The sequence below is a fragment of the Peromyscus maniculatus genome, chromosome 8, assembly GCF_049852395.1.
Source record: "Peromyscus maniculatus bairdii isolate BWxNUB_F1_BW_parent chromosome 8, HU_Pman_BW_mat_3.1, whole genome shotgun sequence".
Taxonomy (NCBI): Eukaryota; Metazoa; Chordata; class Mammalia; order Rodentia; family Cricetidae; genus Peromyscus; species Peromyscus maniculatus.
Genome location: NC_134859.1, coordinates 1,568,137 through 1,583,372, shown reverse-complemented (window position 1 = coordinate 1,583,372; position 15,236 = coordinate 1,568,137). Strand labels below are relative to the sequence as shown.

Below are 15,236 nucleotides of genomic sequence, written 5' to 3'. Positions count from 1 at the left end.
GGATCCAATGTCCTCTTCTGGCCTCCACAGACACTAGGCACACATGTGGTGAACAGAAATACACGCCAGCAAAACACCCATACAAATAAAATAAAATAATAAAAATTTTAAATAGATAGACTAATCAAACATTTACTGATAATAAGTCTTTAAAAATTAAATTAAAACAATTCTTTAGTAGCCAGATGTGGTGGCACACATCTTTAATCCCAGCACTTGAGAAGCAGAGGCAGGCAGATCTCTGAGTCCAAGGCCAGCCTGGTCTACATACTGAGACTCTGTATTTTAAAAAACAAAATAAAACAACAACAAAAAAATGCAGCAACAACATAACTCATTTTGGTATACATATAATTTTGTTATTTGTTAAGACAAAAGTAATTTATGTTCTAATGAGATGAATGTGCTTATCTACCACAATACAACCCAAAGTTGTATTAATTAATTTGATGGGTGCTAAGGAACAACAGTAGGGAAAATGTGACCTCTTTGATTGCCACAATTAAACCACAATGCTTCTGCACAGCAGAATACTGTAAGTACATGAAAACATTGCAGCTGGAACCTACGCTAATCTGGAATTTGAGGTGCTTCAGGCAGTTGACGAGGGTGGTGCATGGCAGGAGGGCGTGTGCAGCATCAAACACACATGCTGTGTGCTCAGCACGGCTGGAGTGAAGCCATGGACAACATGGACAAGCACTCTCTCCAGTGCACTAGCATTTGATTTGACATTGTTTGGTCCTTGCATGCTCAGAAACCTTGCTCTAGTGTCAAATTTTCAAACCCCACATTCAGTCACAAGATACAACATGAGATCTTGAGCCACAGTTTAAGTATCTTTAGAATACTGAATCAAATACACTTCTCTGTATGATATACTTACCAATTTTTTCCTTTATTTTACTGACAAACTCAAAAATTAACTGAGCAGCAATGCCAGTGAACCAGCTGCTTGAAACCACATCTTTCAAACTGAAGGCGAACCCCCACCTCATTCACACACAAAACAGATGTCTAAGACACTAACCAATTTGTACTTGTTCGGGCTGGCTGAGAGAAACGAAGGCTGACGTGTCATCAATCCAGGATATCTGAATGTTACCTGTTAATAATGAATTAAAAACAGAATTAAAAACAAAGTGAGCATCTGAGCATTTAGAGAATCACACAATAGACTCCGTCCAGCATATTCCAGTAGAGTCCAGACAGATGAAGTATTGCTGTAAGACTGGAAACCTCAGCACTGGTCAGCTTACTGAAAATTTTAGTCCACTACTTACTTCTGAGATGGCTTAGCCTAAGAGCACTTGCTGTGCTAGCATGAAGTTCTAACTTCAAACCCCTAGCACCCACATAAAAAAAGCCAGGCCTGTAACTTCAGCACTGGGGGCAGGAAACAGCAGGATCTCAGAAGCCCATTGGCCAGCCTAGGACAGTTTCAGGTTCAGTGAGAGATCCTGTGCCACAGCAGGACACTCAACCTCCTCCACTGGTATATGAGGAGCATGTACCTCGTGTGTGTGTGTGTGTGTGTGTGTGTGTGTGTGTGTGTGTGTGTGTGTGTGTGTGTGTGTGTGTTTGATTCTAGCAGCCATGTAAAACGGTAAGCACAATTGAGTGGGCCTATATGCCCAGAGCTGGAGAGGTGGAGATGGGCAAATCCCTGGAACTCTTGGGCCAGCAAGCCTAGCAAAATTGGTGAGGTTTGGGTTCAGTGATAGACCAAGCATCAAAACACTAAGGTTGAGGGCCAGTGAGATGACTTAGTGGGTAAATGCACTTGCTGCCAAGACCTGAGTTGGCTCTCCGGAACCCACATGGTAGAAGAGAACCAACTCTTATAAGTTGTCCTCTGGCCTTCATATACATGCTATGGCATATGTTTGTCCACACAAAATAAATATAATATTTTTAAATCTTAGAAAAATAGTAGAGATTTAATTGAGGAAGATATCTGACATCAAGCTCTGGACTTCACACACACACACACACACACACACACACACACACACACAAACAGTGATAATAAATTTTAAAACTTAAAAAGAAAGAAGCTTAGCTACAAGGGCATGCCACAATTCTGTCCAATCTTATGCCAGGATCAGAAGTTGTTTATCTTTGAAGGTCACTAACAAAACTCAGAGAACTTATACAATCAAACTGTTATAACTACTTCATTTTACAGACTGCTAGTGTTTGGATCTTTTGTCCCTGCCCCATGTTAACACTTAATCTCCATTATCAGGTATTCAGACATTGGAAACATAAAGGGAGAAGCATAATTGACTCATAATACTCAGCGGTGGGGCCTTGGGGTGGCAGGATAAGTTAGCTCATCCAGGGTGGTGCCCTCATGGGAGCACTGGTGGCTGTACAAGAAGAGGGGGTGCTTGTCAGATGCACACACAAGGACCTGTGCTCCTCTCTCATTCCAAGATGCTCTGTACGGCCTGGGGACCCTGACAGCAAGAAGGCTGTGACTCCAAACTACTAGAAAGAGCTCTGAGCCAAAATAGACCCTTTTTCCTAACACACCAGGCTGTGGTGAGCTTCCAACAGCAACCAAAAGTAGGCTGCTCCAAAGACTCAGACTGAAGATGAATGTTGAAGTTGAAGGGAATGTGATAAATAAACACTACCGACAGAAGGGAAATTCAGTGTTGAAATCAGGCCAGGAAATGAGTGTGGAGGACAAGGAAAAGAAGGATGCAGACAGGGAAAGCTGCTGAGACAGCTCAGTGGATAAAGGAGATTGCAGCCAAGCTTGACCATTTCCAAGATCCACATGGTGAGAGGAGTGAACTGACTCCTACAAGCTGTCCTCTGACTTCCACATGTGATCCATCGCTGCATGCATGCACACATGCACGCACACCTGTAATTTAAAAATTGAGAATTTGGAGAGAGAAAAACCAAGACAGGATGATAGGGAGAAACAGTAGGAAAAAGTACTACACTGAAGCAAACAGTATATGAGGGCAGAAAGGAACCCAGAGCCCCGGAGTCTGAAGAGGAGAACCTGCAATTCGAATCACTGTCCTTGGGAACAGAGCACCAGACTTTAAAAATGGGCAGAGACCCTCAGCAAAGGAACTTTCTAGACACATGCCTGCTTTCACATAAGGTGTTCGTTCTGGGTTGTTTTTAACTTAAGAGGTAATGTGCAGCATGAATTATAAGTGGTATTAATAATAAAAACCCGGATATGCTCATTTTGAAAAGACAGCAAAGCTTATAAAACAAAAAGACCGGGCTGGAGAGATGGCTCAGTGGTTAAGAGCACTGACTGCTCTTCCAGAGGACCCAGGTTTAATTCCCAGCATCCACATGGCAGCTTACAACTGTCTGTAATTCCAGTTCCAGGGTACCCAACACCCTCATACAGATATACATGGAGGCAAAGCACCAATGTACACAAATAATATTTAAAACAAAACAAAAAACCATATGTAAAATACTCCATGGCATGGTTGGAGAGATGGCTCTGCCATTAAGGGCATTGACTGCTCTTTCAAAGGACCTGGGTTCAATTCCCAGTACCCACATGGAGGCTCACAACTGTCTGTAACTGCAGTATCAGGGGATCCGATGCTCTCTTCTGACCTCCAGGGCACTGCATATACATGGTGCTAATACAGAAATGCAGACAAAAAAACCATACAGATTTTTTAAATATATAATAATAAAATACTCAGTGGTGAATACTGAATGCATCTTCCATCACTTCCATCTGCTTTCTCATCTTAATTTCATAATTAAAATAGTGTTAATTATGCAAGATCCTATTCCATATCCTCTTTTTAATCTAAGTACTAAAATACAGTTTGAGACTGGGCAGTGGTGGCGCACACCTTTAATCCCAGCACTCGGGAGGCAGAGGCAGGCAATAGACTGGTCTACAGAGCGAGATCCAGGACAGACACCAAAACTACACAGAGAAACCCTGTCTCGAAAAAAAAAATACAGTTTAAATTTTTTTTTAATGTTTATACCTCTGCATATATTGTTTTATTCATTACTGTGCCGGATGGTTTTATGCCAACATAAGCTAAAGTCATCTGAGGGAAGGGACCTCAATTAAGAAAAATGCCTCCAGAAGACAGGGTTATACACAACCCTGTAGGGCATTTTCTTAATTAGTGATTGATGAGGGAGCAACCAGCCTATTGTGTGTACGGCCATCCCTGTGCTGGTGGTTCTGGGTCCTAGAAGAAAGCAGGCTGAGCAAGTCATGGGGGTTGAGCCAGTAAGCAGCACTCCTCCATGCCCTCTGCATCAGCTCCTGCCTCCAGGTTCCTGCCCTGATTGAGTTCCTGTCCTGACTTCCTTTAGTGATGGACAGTGATGTGGAAGTATAAGCCAAATCAAACCTGTCCTCCCCAACATGCTTTCGGGTCATGGTGTTTCATTGTAGCAATAGAAATACTAACCAAGACAATTGCTATTGTGTCTATTACAGAAGCTACAGCACACATGTGGAGGTCAGAGACAACGCGTGGAGTGGAGTCATGTCTCTCCTTCCACTTTAACATGGGTTCCAGGTATTGCACTCACATCACCAGGCTTGCACAGCAAGCACCGAGCCGTCTCATCAGCCTGTGAATATTCCCTTAAATGTCTGCACAGTTACATCTTTTGAGGATATACAAGTATTACTAGGCATCCTACTACTGACCAGTTTTCCGCTTTCACTTTATTCCACCAAAGAGAATATACAGCTTCAATACTTCACTTGTTAAAATAACAAACCTGTACATTCACAAACCCTGAGAGGTCTAACCACATGATCTGTGACCTAAGAATTAGGTTATCAAAGATTTAATCTGGATCTTAATATTTTCAATTTTTCAAAGTCTTTATTACTTATCACTTAGTAGTAAATGTTATCTGAGGTTTTGTTCACTTTCTTTTTTTTTTTTTTTTTTTTTTTTTTCTCGGAGCTGAGGACCGAAGCCAGGGCCTTGCGCTTGCTAGGTGCGATCTGCCACTAAGCTAAATCCCCACCCCATTTTGTTCACTTTCTTTATGGCAATGCTAGGGATGGAATCCAGGGACCTCTACCACTGAGTGCCACCTTCAGCCCTTCAATGATACATACATAAATATTTGATTTTTAATATAAAAAAAGAATGAGAGAAACTGCCTACCTTACACACATCTGGAGTCTTGGTCTGCTCAGACATCTGTGTTTGTTGCTATCAGTATTAATCTCATGTAGAGACTGCTTGTCAGTATTAAACAGTCTCTCTGAATTTAATCTTAAAAATTATTTACCCTGATTTAGGTTTGTTTTCCTCATCAGCAGTGAGGCAGTCACGGTGATGGCCCATCTAAGTGTCAGCCAGGGTTACACGTCGCACCTCAGATCCCATTAGAACAGAACAAGGCCGTGCCTGGACTTAGAATCCCTTTCACCCCTCCTCTGACCATCTCTACTACAGGACAAAGGCAAACCTTCAAACAGCTGTCACACCGTTCTCTACTCACCAAAGGCGCTGAAGAGCTGGTAAAGGTCGCTGGTTTTCCACTCTTTGGGGAATGTCACGTGGAGAACATGATCACGTTTAGGCTGCACTACAAAAGTGGCAGAAGGACGACAGTTAAGACATGATCCGAGCACTGGCGAGGGACCAGCTCAGTCACCGAGACACTTGCCACACAGGCATGAGGCCTGTGCCTGGCCTCCAGACCCCATAAAAAGGTAGACATGGAGGACTATGCTCCAAGTGCCAGTACTGGGGAGGGGTAAACAGGACTCTCTGGCCAATAGTCTATCCTAATCAGTGAGCTCCAGGTGGACACTGGGTCTCAAAGAACAAGGCGAATAGCTCCTGAGGAACAATAGCCAAGCTGGCTTCTAGCAAGGGACCAGGCAAGTCAGTGATTTTCTGATTGCCTCAGCCCACAGAATGCAAGGATTCTAAGCATGCACCACCACAATGGCAAGTATGGATTCTTTAATTAAACTAGCCCATACTACCTTGAAGAATTAACACAGATGTTTCATGGTTACCAAACAACTCCTAAGAGGATCAGTAGAAGTCTTACCACTATGTAGACAGAGCCGACACAAAGACACAGTAATCCTGCCTCTGCTCCCAAGTGCTGGGATTCCAGAGGTACATTTCCACACCCAGGAATTAGCAGGCTGTTCTTACATGTCAGGTAACCCACAACAATTTCATTTAAAAAATTAACTTGCTAAATTTAAATATATGCATAAGTAACTAGAAAACAGAAAATTTAACAAATTACTGATATAGACAGCATATTTTAAATATGTATTGGAAATGATTCTACTTTGTGGAGGATGAAACTATGAACATATATTTTTTTCCAGGCTATGAGACATATTTATATAGCCTGGAAAATGTAATGAAGGCCCAAGGGTCCCCTGAACTTTTAAGTATGCAGTCCCGACCAACCACAAACCACTGCCCATGTTTAAGTAAAAAAGCTCTTTTGTCAGCCCTTTTTTCCAGGTAACCGTTTCAGACTGCACTCTGACAACAAAGATGCAATGGGGAAATCAAAGTATACTCACAGTCTGGCCCTTCCAAGTTCAGATAGGGAATGTCCATGACCCGCATAAGAAATAACCTACCAAGAGAGAAACAAACAAGCAGGCAGGTAACAAACTAATTTATTTAAAAAAATCTATTCAAATGTTAGCAGAAGCTACTTGTCACTGTGTGGTTTGGATAAGAATGGCCTCCATGGGCTCCTGTTTAATTACATAGTCCTCTGCTGGTGGAAATGTTTGAGGAGTAACAGCTGTGGTCTTGTAGGAAGAAAAACTTATGCCATGACCCGTGTGCTCTCTCTGCTCCCTAAGTGCACATTCCCGCCACTACGCCTCCTTTGTTCCGCCATCATAGACTCCAACACTCTGAAACCATTAGCCCAATTAAGTGCTTTCTTCTATAAGCTGCCTAGGTTATGGTGTTATTATCTCACAGCAATAGAGAAATAACAAATGCACTTATTCTATTTCAAAAAAAAAATAGGATTCTTAAAATTCACTTCAGAGATTTTTTTTTTCCTCTTGAGCTAAATATTTATCATAAAGATAAAAATACAAATTGTGGTATTTCAAATACCTACAATTCCAGGTACTCAGTAGTTTCTCAAAAAATACCAACTAGATTAATGAAATTTTTAATGAAAAGTTGAAAGGAAACCCTGTGTGGAGCACTGTCCTACTAGTTAGTCCAAAGAAACAATGAGAAAACAAATACTAACTCCTTACCAACATATGAAAAGGTTCCTATACAGTCATATTTGTGAGGGGAGGATGACATTCATTTATTTTTATTTTTATTTTTTTAATGAAATACAAAGTCACTGGGTATAGGGTAAATCCCAAAGACTAAAGTAAGTGACTGTCTTCAAATGTTCACATTATTATTGTCATGTAAAATATATCTGAAGCACAAAACAAAATAATCCTTGATAAAGAAAGTTACCATGGGGCTAGGGAGATGGCTCAATGGGTAAGAATATTTGCTGTGCAAGCCTGAGAACCTGAATTCAAATCCCCAGCATCCATGGACAACGCCAGGTATGGCTGCACACACCTATAACACCAGCACTAAGGGAAAGAGGGGTCACTGGGGCTCGCTGGTTGCCAGCAAGAGAGATACCCAATATTGTCCTCTGGCCTCCACATGTACACAGGTACACTCATCCACCTGGCCACACAGCCCGTCTCTCATACACACATGTGCATAGACCCCACACACACGACTATCACACAAATATCAAGCATAGCAAGCATTTTATGTCTAGTTTCTGAAATGGATACAAAGGCACACTTAAAAAACAGTATTCATTAATTACATCTGTCTGCAATGTCTTTCCATTTTCTTTCAGGAGTTAAATCATGAACAAAATCAGGCTTTCTGTTGTGTCTAGGATGATACTAATGAGTTCTACTACTTGGATAACAATGTGTTGTGTGTTTCCGTTAGAAGAGCTATTATGCAGCAAATTAAAAAGACAATCTAAGTGCCCAACAAGCAATTAGTTTGGCTTCAGTGACCTGCAATTAAGGCACATATTACCAGGCGTCAAAAGCAAACAGGGTATGATTAGCTCACAGATGAACCATCAGCAGAACAGCTCTGTCCTGCACTGTCAAAAAATGAGCTCACAGTAGTTGGTGGCTGGAGAACTTGTTTGGCCTCCAATATAATAAACCAGGTCCTACAGCTAAGAAATCAAATTTCTTTTTAGCTCACAAATATAGTATAGATCTACTCTCTGCTGATATAAACTGTCCCCCAAACGAATCGATGTTCCTCACAGTGTTAGGCGGTGACAGAACACAAGCACACATCACAGCAGATCCGACTGACTGGGCAGCTGTCGTTATCTCCGTCACCCACAGCAATTTTATACTCTGAATAACTTCCAATTCTCTTTTTAGTAGAATTAGGTAGTCTCCCCAAATCTCAAAATAAAATTAAAAATAAAACAAAAATAATCACTTCAGACCAACAAAATGGCTCCACAGGTAAAGGTGTTTGCCATACCAGCCTGGCGGCCTGAGTCTGATTCTCCAAAATCATGTAAAGGCAGAAGGAGAGAAATGATACCCCAAAGATAATCTTAACAAACATGCTATGGTAAAAAACACTCACATTTACAGCATGGACACATGTACAATAATAATAAATGTTTGAGGCCGGGCGGTGGTGGCGCACGCCTTTAATCTCAGCACTCGGGAGGCAGAGGCAGGCGGATCTTTGTGAGTTCGAGGCCAGCCTCGTCTACAAAGTGAGATCCAGGAAAGGCGCAAAGCTACACAGAGAAACCCTGTCTCGGGGGGGAAAAAAAAAAAGCAACACATCTAAATAATAATAATAATAATAATAATAATAATAATAATAATAATAAATGTTTGAAAATTACAAATTGGGCCTGGAGAGTGGCTCAGAGATTAAGAGCACTGGCTGCTCATGCAGAGGACCTGGATTTGGTTCCTAGCAGCCACATAGCAGCTAACAACTGTTGGAAACTCTAGTTCAAGGGGATCCGATGTCCTCTTTTGAACCCCGAGTACCATGCACACACGGTACATATATAGAAATGTAGACAAAACAACAATAACCATATAATAAAACTTTAAAAATTCTGTAGGGAAAAAAAAGGAGGCTTCAGAAAAATATATAACAGAGCTGGAGAGATGGATGGAGTGCTTGTTGCTCCTCCAGAGGACACAGGTTCAGTACCCAGAACCCAAACAACAGTTCACAACTATCTATAACTATAGTTCCAGAGGATTAAAGGCCTTCTTCAGGCATGGAACTATAACTATAGTTCCAGAGGATTAAAGGCCTTCTAAGGGCACCAGGCATGCCTGTGATGTATAGACATATATTCATACTTTCATGTACATAAAATAAACCTTAAAAAGAAGTTTTTAATTATCATTTATTATCCTTTTGCTAAGATCAAGATATAGAAGTTAATGAATGGCAGGATAGTAGAGATTAATTGTAGATCACTTGCCTAATATATGTGAAGTCCTGAGTTCAATCTCTAATACCATAAAATAAAAAAATTTAAAGACAAGGATCATACATATGGTAATTTAAAATTTTAATCTAAATTTCAAAATTAGAAGTTGAGTTGGGTATCGTGGCCCACATATATAATCTCAACACTCATGAGGCAAAGGCAGGTAGATAAAAGTAAGTTCAAGGCCAGCCAGGGGTACAAAGTAAAATCCTCAGACCCTGAGACTCTGTCTCAAGAAAAAAAAAAAAAAAAGTTGAATCAGTAAAATGGTCATTGCTGTGCTATAAACAAAGCAATAATCAAAGTTAACTGGCTATTGGGAGAGTAAAGGTTATCAACAGTCTTTTGTTCGGTTTTGCTTTTTTTTTTTTTAATGCCGAATGCTGTTTATTGAAGGAGGGAAGAGGTCTTAAATACAGGCTTACAGCACAATTGGAGAACCCCAGAGGGCAGAAATTCGCTATGGATGTTTTATAATCTTGCATCTAAGCTGTTAACACCCATTATGCAAGATACACAGACAAGGAACCTCCCTTAAGCATTTAGGAGGGTGGAACCAGGCAGGGAATTAGCATAGGGAGGATATCAAGGTCAAGGTCAGCAAGCAAGGCAACAGTTACCCAAAACAGGGGCCAGGGCCCTGCAGGTCCCCCTTTTACTAAAAAATGAGCTTCTGACTTAGGTTGTGTGGGACATCAGCAGGTCACCTTACCCATCATGGAGACGCCTGCCCAGGCCACACAGGCATTCCGTCTTAGGTTGGTGAACACCCCCCAGGCATTACCTGTCTCTGAATACTCATTACCACACAGGCTCAATCATGTGTGAGCTGCAGAGTTAACTGCTGCCAAAGATCTCAAAGTGGCCCTGGGCTTGCTTTTTGAGACAGGGTTTCTCTGTGTAGCCCTGGCTGTCCTAGAACTCACTATGTAGACCAGACTGGCCTCAAACTCACAGAGATCCGCATGCCTCTGCCTCCTGAGTGCTGGATTAAAGGCGTGCACCACCACCGCTGCCCTGGCCATATCAACAGTCTGAACCCCACCCACGCGTGAACTACAACATCAACTAACCAGGTAAGATGTGCCCAGCAGGGCAGCAGTGGTGGCGCTGTTACGGATGCAGCAGCACATTCTCTGATTGGCTGCGGGGCCTACTTCCCAAGAAGAGAGTTGAGCCTAATACAACAAACCTGAGCAGAAACCTCTGACTCAGGAGGTCCTGAGCTCTAAGAGTAACCTACTATTGCTGCTTAGCTAAACTAGAAAGCATCAAACTGCCTTTTAAATACTTATATTTATACCCATAGACAAAGGCTACTCTTGACACTGTCTAGGGTCCACTATAATTAAAGAATTAAAAGGTAGGAAAGAATTATCACCAAAAATCTTGGGAAGGTCCAATGGAACCATCACAATACAAGGGAAATCAGGGTCCCCTCTTGGGGTTCTTCATCTTATTAATAAAAGAACTTAAGAAAGGACACAAAGGGAAGCTCAGAAGCAAAGAGGCAAAGACACAAGAATCTTAAGGACAAGTCATTACAGTTTAAAAAGAAAACCCCCAGAGCAGGCAAGCTGTAAATCTTGCAGCTGCCAGGGAAGGAGGGGGAGAAATGGAGAAGAGAAAGAACAAAAGCCATGTGTCTGAGATAGGGACGCATGGAGGTCAGCCACCTGGCAGCAGGCAGTCGCACAACAGGGAAGAGAGCTTTAGAAGGAGCAAGGAGGCCCAAAGCATTAGTTTGAGTTTAAAAGCATACTTGGGCTCTGGCCAGTATCTGAAAGAAAAAAGAAGAAAAGGAAACAGTTATGCCTTTCTAAGGAAGGGCTGGCAGACCCAGCCAAAGATCATGGCAGCTCATGAGGAGTGTATTAAGGGGCAGAAATTCTAGAAAGGAAAAGTACATTATCTTGAGATGAACCTGCCTTCCTGGGAGTGATCCCTGGCTAGGTCTCTGGCTTGTCCTACTGGATTAAACTTCAATGGCTTAGACAAAGGCATCTCTCCACCTGGAGGTGATCCCATTCTTTACACTCTCATACTTAAATTTCTTTGTAGCAAACAGGTAAATACAGAGATTAGGAATGAAGGACATTTGAATAGTCATCTCTAAACAAGACATTTGTACAAAACCTTAAGGCTCAGGGAACATTTTGGAAGAGGGAATAGAAAAGAATATACAAAGAACCAGAGGATAGGGTAAAGGGCCACAGAACTCAACTCCTAAACAGGACACAGGATGACGATGATCATGAATTCACAGAAACTGCATCTGCTGGCACTGGGCCCATACACATCAGGGCTGCCTTACAGTCAGGTATGGATAGGGAATAGACTTAGAAGCCCTACCACTTACTTCTAAACTACCAGCAACTAAAGGGGAAGTATAAACCCCAGCAGTAGAGCCACTGGTGAGCCCACCAGGCTTTAATGGAGAGCTCCAAACACAAGGTCACTGGAATGTACTAGTTAAACTCTGTGGAGCACAAAACAAAACAAAAAGTCACAGATATGGGAAAGAAATTGTAAGAAAGAAGAGAAACTGGCAGGGGAGGGAAGGAGTTAAGAGAGAGCAAAGAGACAGCAACCAGAATGCACTACATACATGCACATAAATGCCAAAGAACAAAATTTACTAAAAAAAAAAAAAAAAAAAAAAGTAAGGAAACTGTGATGGTTTGGAAGAAAATGGCCCCCAAAGGGAGTGGCACTATTAGGAGGTGTGGCTCTGTGGGAGTGGGTGTGGTCTCATTGGAGGAAGGTCTCTGTACTCCCGCTTCCAAAATGTTCCCTGAGCCTTAAGGTTTTGTCACAGTGGAAGTGGACTCTGAGGTCTCATATATGCTCAAGATACCATCTAGTGTCTCAGCTCACTTCCTATAGCCTGAAAGATGTAGGACTCTCAGCTACTTCTCCAGCACCATGTTTGCCTGCACACCGCCATATCCCACCATGATGATGATGGACTGAACCTCTGAAACTGTGAGCTGCCATCTCAATTAAATGCTTTCCTTTATAAGAGTTGCTGTGATCATGCTGTCTCTTCACAGCAATAGAAACCATAACTAAGACAGAAGTTGGTACCAGGAACTGAGGTATTGCTGTGATAGGTTGACCATGCTTTGGTTTGGAGGAATTTGGGCTTTGGTACTTTGGGCTAGGAAAGTAGTAGAATGCTTTAAGCACTGCTTAATGGGCCATACCAGTAGGAGCATGGAAGACAATGGTGCTGATAATGATCTGAACTGTGGGAGGGATGATGGCTCAAGAGGTTTCAGAGGAGAAGAATTTTAGTATGTTGCCTAGAAATCAATCTTGGGATATTTTGGTGAAGAATATGGCTGCCTTTTGCCCTTGTCCAAAAAGTTTGCCTGAAGCTAAAGTGAAAAGTTTTGGATTAATTCTGTTGGCAGAGGAAATCTCAAAATGGCCTAGTATAAATTCTGTCATGTGGTTACAAAGATTTATAATGAAAAGTAGCAAGCTAAGCAAGGAAAAATACAGAATGTACAATCTGAGAAGAAAAGGAGCACCAGGAAAATGGAGCTAAATCCTGAGTTCTAGGAGATAAACAGATTAAGAAATGGAATAAAGGGAGTGGTAACCTCAGGGCAAGATCCCACCCATCTAAGTTTCTAACTTGTGAAAGGGAACTAAAGAAAAGTTTAGAGGCAGTTGTGGTGGGGCACACCTTCAATCCCAGCATTCAGAAGGCAGAGGCTGGAAGATCTCTGAGTTTGAGATCGGCCTGGTCTACAGAGCAAGTTCAAGGACAACCAAGTTTAGGCAGTGATAGAAAACAGAGAGCTAGTGAAGATGTAAATGAATGAGGGGCCAAGTTCCAGGCCCAGCAAGCAGCAGAACTTGGCAGTTTCAACCACATGGTTCTAGAGTTAAGAATAGAAGGGGTTTTGGAATTTGCCTCTGAGCCTAAGGAAAGCCACTGAGATCAGGCATGTATCAGGGGTGTCCCTGAATGGAGGCCTGGAGGGGCCATTGTGTGAAGCTGTGAAGGTGAAGCCTAGATTGCCTTGCACACCCCAAGATGTCGGAGATGTCAGAACCATGGGGGATACCTGCTGAGGAGTGCTGACAGGGAGTGGAACCAGCCCAAGAGAAAGAAGTGTGTTGCAGTCAACAAAGCTGAAAGGAGTTGGAGATCTGAAGAGCACTTTGACATCAGACATGGAGATGCAGAGTTTGGAGTTTGCCCGGCTGGTTTTCAGGCTTGTTGTGGTCCAGTATTTTCCCATTATGCTCCCTTCTCTACGTTTTGGAATGGTAATGTATATCCTGTGCCATTATATGTTGGAAGTATGTGGTCTGGTTTTTTATTTTGATTTTACAGGGGGATTACAGTTAAAAGATTGCCATGAGTCTCAGAAGAGATTCTGGAATTTGGACTTTGAAACAAGTTTGAGACTGTTATAGACTATGGGGTCCTTTCAAGTTGGACTTAATGCATTTGTGCATTATGATACGGCTACCAGCCTTTGGGTGCCAGGGAGTGGAATGTGGTGGTATGAAAGAAAATGGCCCCCACAGGTTAGAGCACTATCAGGAGTGTGGCTTTGTTGGAGCAGGTATGGCCTTGTTGGACAACTGTGTCACTGTGGAAGTGAGCTTTGAAATCTCATATATGCTCAAGATACTACCCAGTGACTCAATTCACTTCCTGTTGCCTGCCTATCAAGATGTAGAACTCTCAGCTACTTCTCCAGCACCATGTCTGCCTGCACACTACCACAACCCACCAAGATGATGGTGGACTGAACCTCTGAACTGTAAGTGAGCCATCCCAATTAAATGTTTTCCTTTATAAGAGTTGTTGTGGTCGCTGGGTGGTGGTGGTGCACACTTTTAATCCCAGCATTCGGGAAGCAAAGGCAAACGGATTTCTGTGAACTCGAAGCTAGCCTCGTCTACAAAGTGAGTTCCAGGACACCCAGGGCTACACAGAGAAACCTTGTCTAAAAAAAACAAAAACAGTCACTGTGGTCATGGTGTCTTTTCATGGCAATAGAAACAAATAGACAAAAATGTTTATCCCCAGGTAAAACACCCAAATCTCCTGAAAATGTCAGGTTAATCTTGACTATCAGATCTGCTTTCTTTGCACTTTAAAAGAAGCCACTTTCTAATGAATTATTAACAGCACTTCCCACCTTTCCCACTACCTTCATCTCTAGGCTGGAGAGAACTGAACAGCCCCACAAGCAGGAAGAACACAGAAACCAGATCTGTATGTGACTTGGCACAAGGGCTGTAGAAAGAGCCTCACAACTGTGAAAGCAAATCTAATGCTGTAGCTGAGTGGCTGCAGAGCCAAACCAAAGGAAACTTTCCCAGCAGCTTCCCAACTCCTTATACCACTGTGTGCAACTGCTACCACCCTACACTTCTGAAGGAGAATTAAATACTCAGTGCATATGTGCCTCATCCAAACCAGCTGCCAAAGAGCTTAGGCCACCTTCCTGGAGGACTTGGTAAGCGGCTTTGCATATGGATTGGCTAGCTTGACAGTTTTTACCCTAACACATGATACACTAGGCAAGCAGATACACATTGATACACACAAGCGCTCAAGGTGGTTCAGCAGGTAAAGGCACTTACTGCCAAGGCTAACAATCTAAGTTTAATAATCAGAACCCACGTGATACAAGGAGAGAACTGACTATAAAAGTTGTCCTCTGACTTCCACATGCATC

General features: G+C 42.4%; 1 protein-coding gene across 3 annotated transcripts in view; it reads right to left on the bottom strand.

Moving 5' to 3' along the window:
- Parn (poly(A)-specific ribonuclease) overlaps positions 1–15,236 on the bottom strand; it is a 167,485-nt gene that overhangs the window by 103,727 nt on the left and 48,522 nt on the right. For all 3 annotated transcript variants that reach the window (XM_042283507.2, XM_042283508.2, XM_042283509.2), the window contains exons 19-21: positions 6,548–6,603; positions 5,491–5,577; positions 1,031–1,105 (exon numbers count right to left, since the gene is read on the bottom strand). In XM_042283507.2, coding sequence (XP_042139441.1) covers positions 1,031–1,105; positions 5,491–5,577; positions 6,548–6,603 — 218 coding nt within the window. The remainder of the gene's footprint in view (positions 1–1,030; positions 1,106–5,490; positions 5,578–6,547; positions 6,604–15,236) is intronic.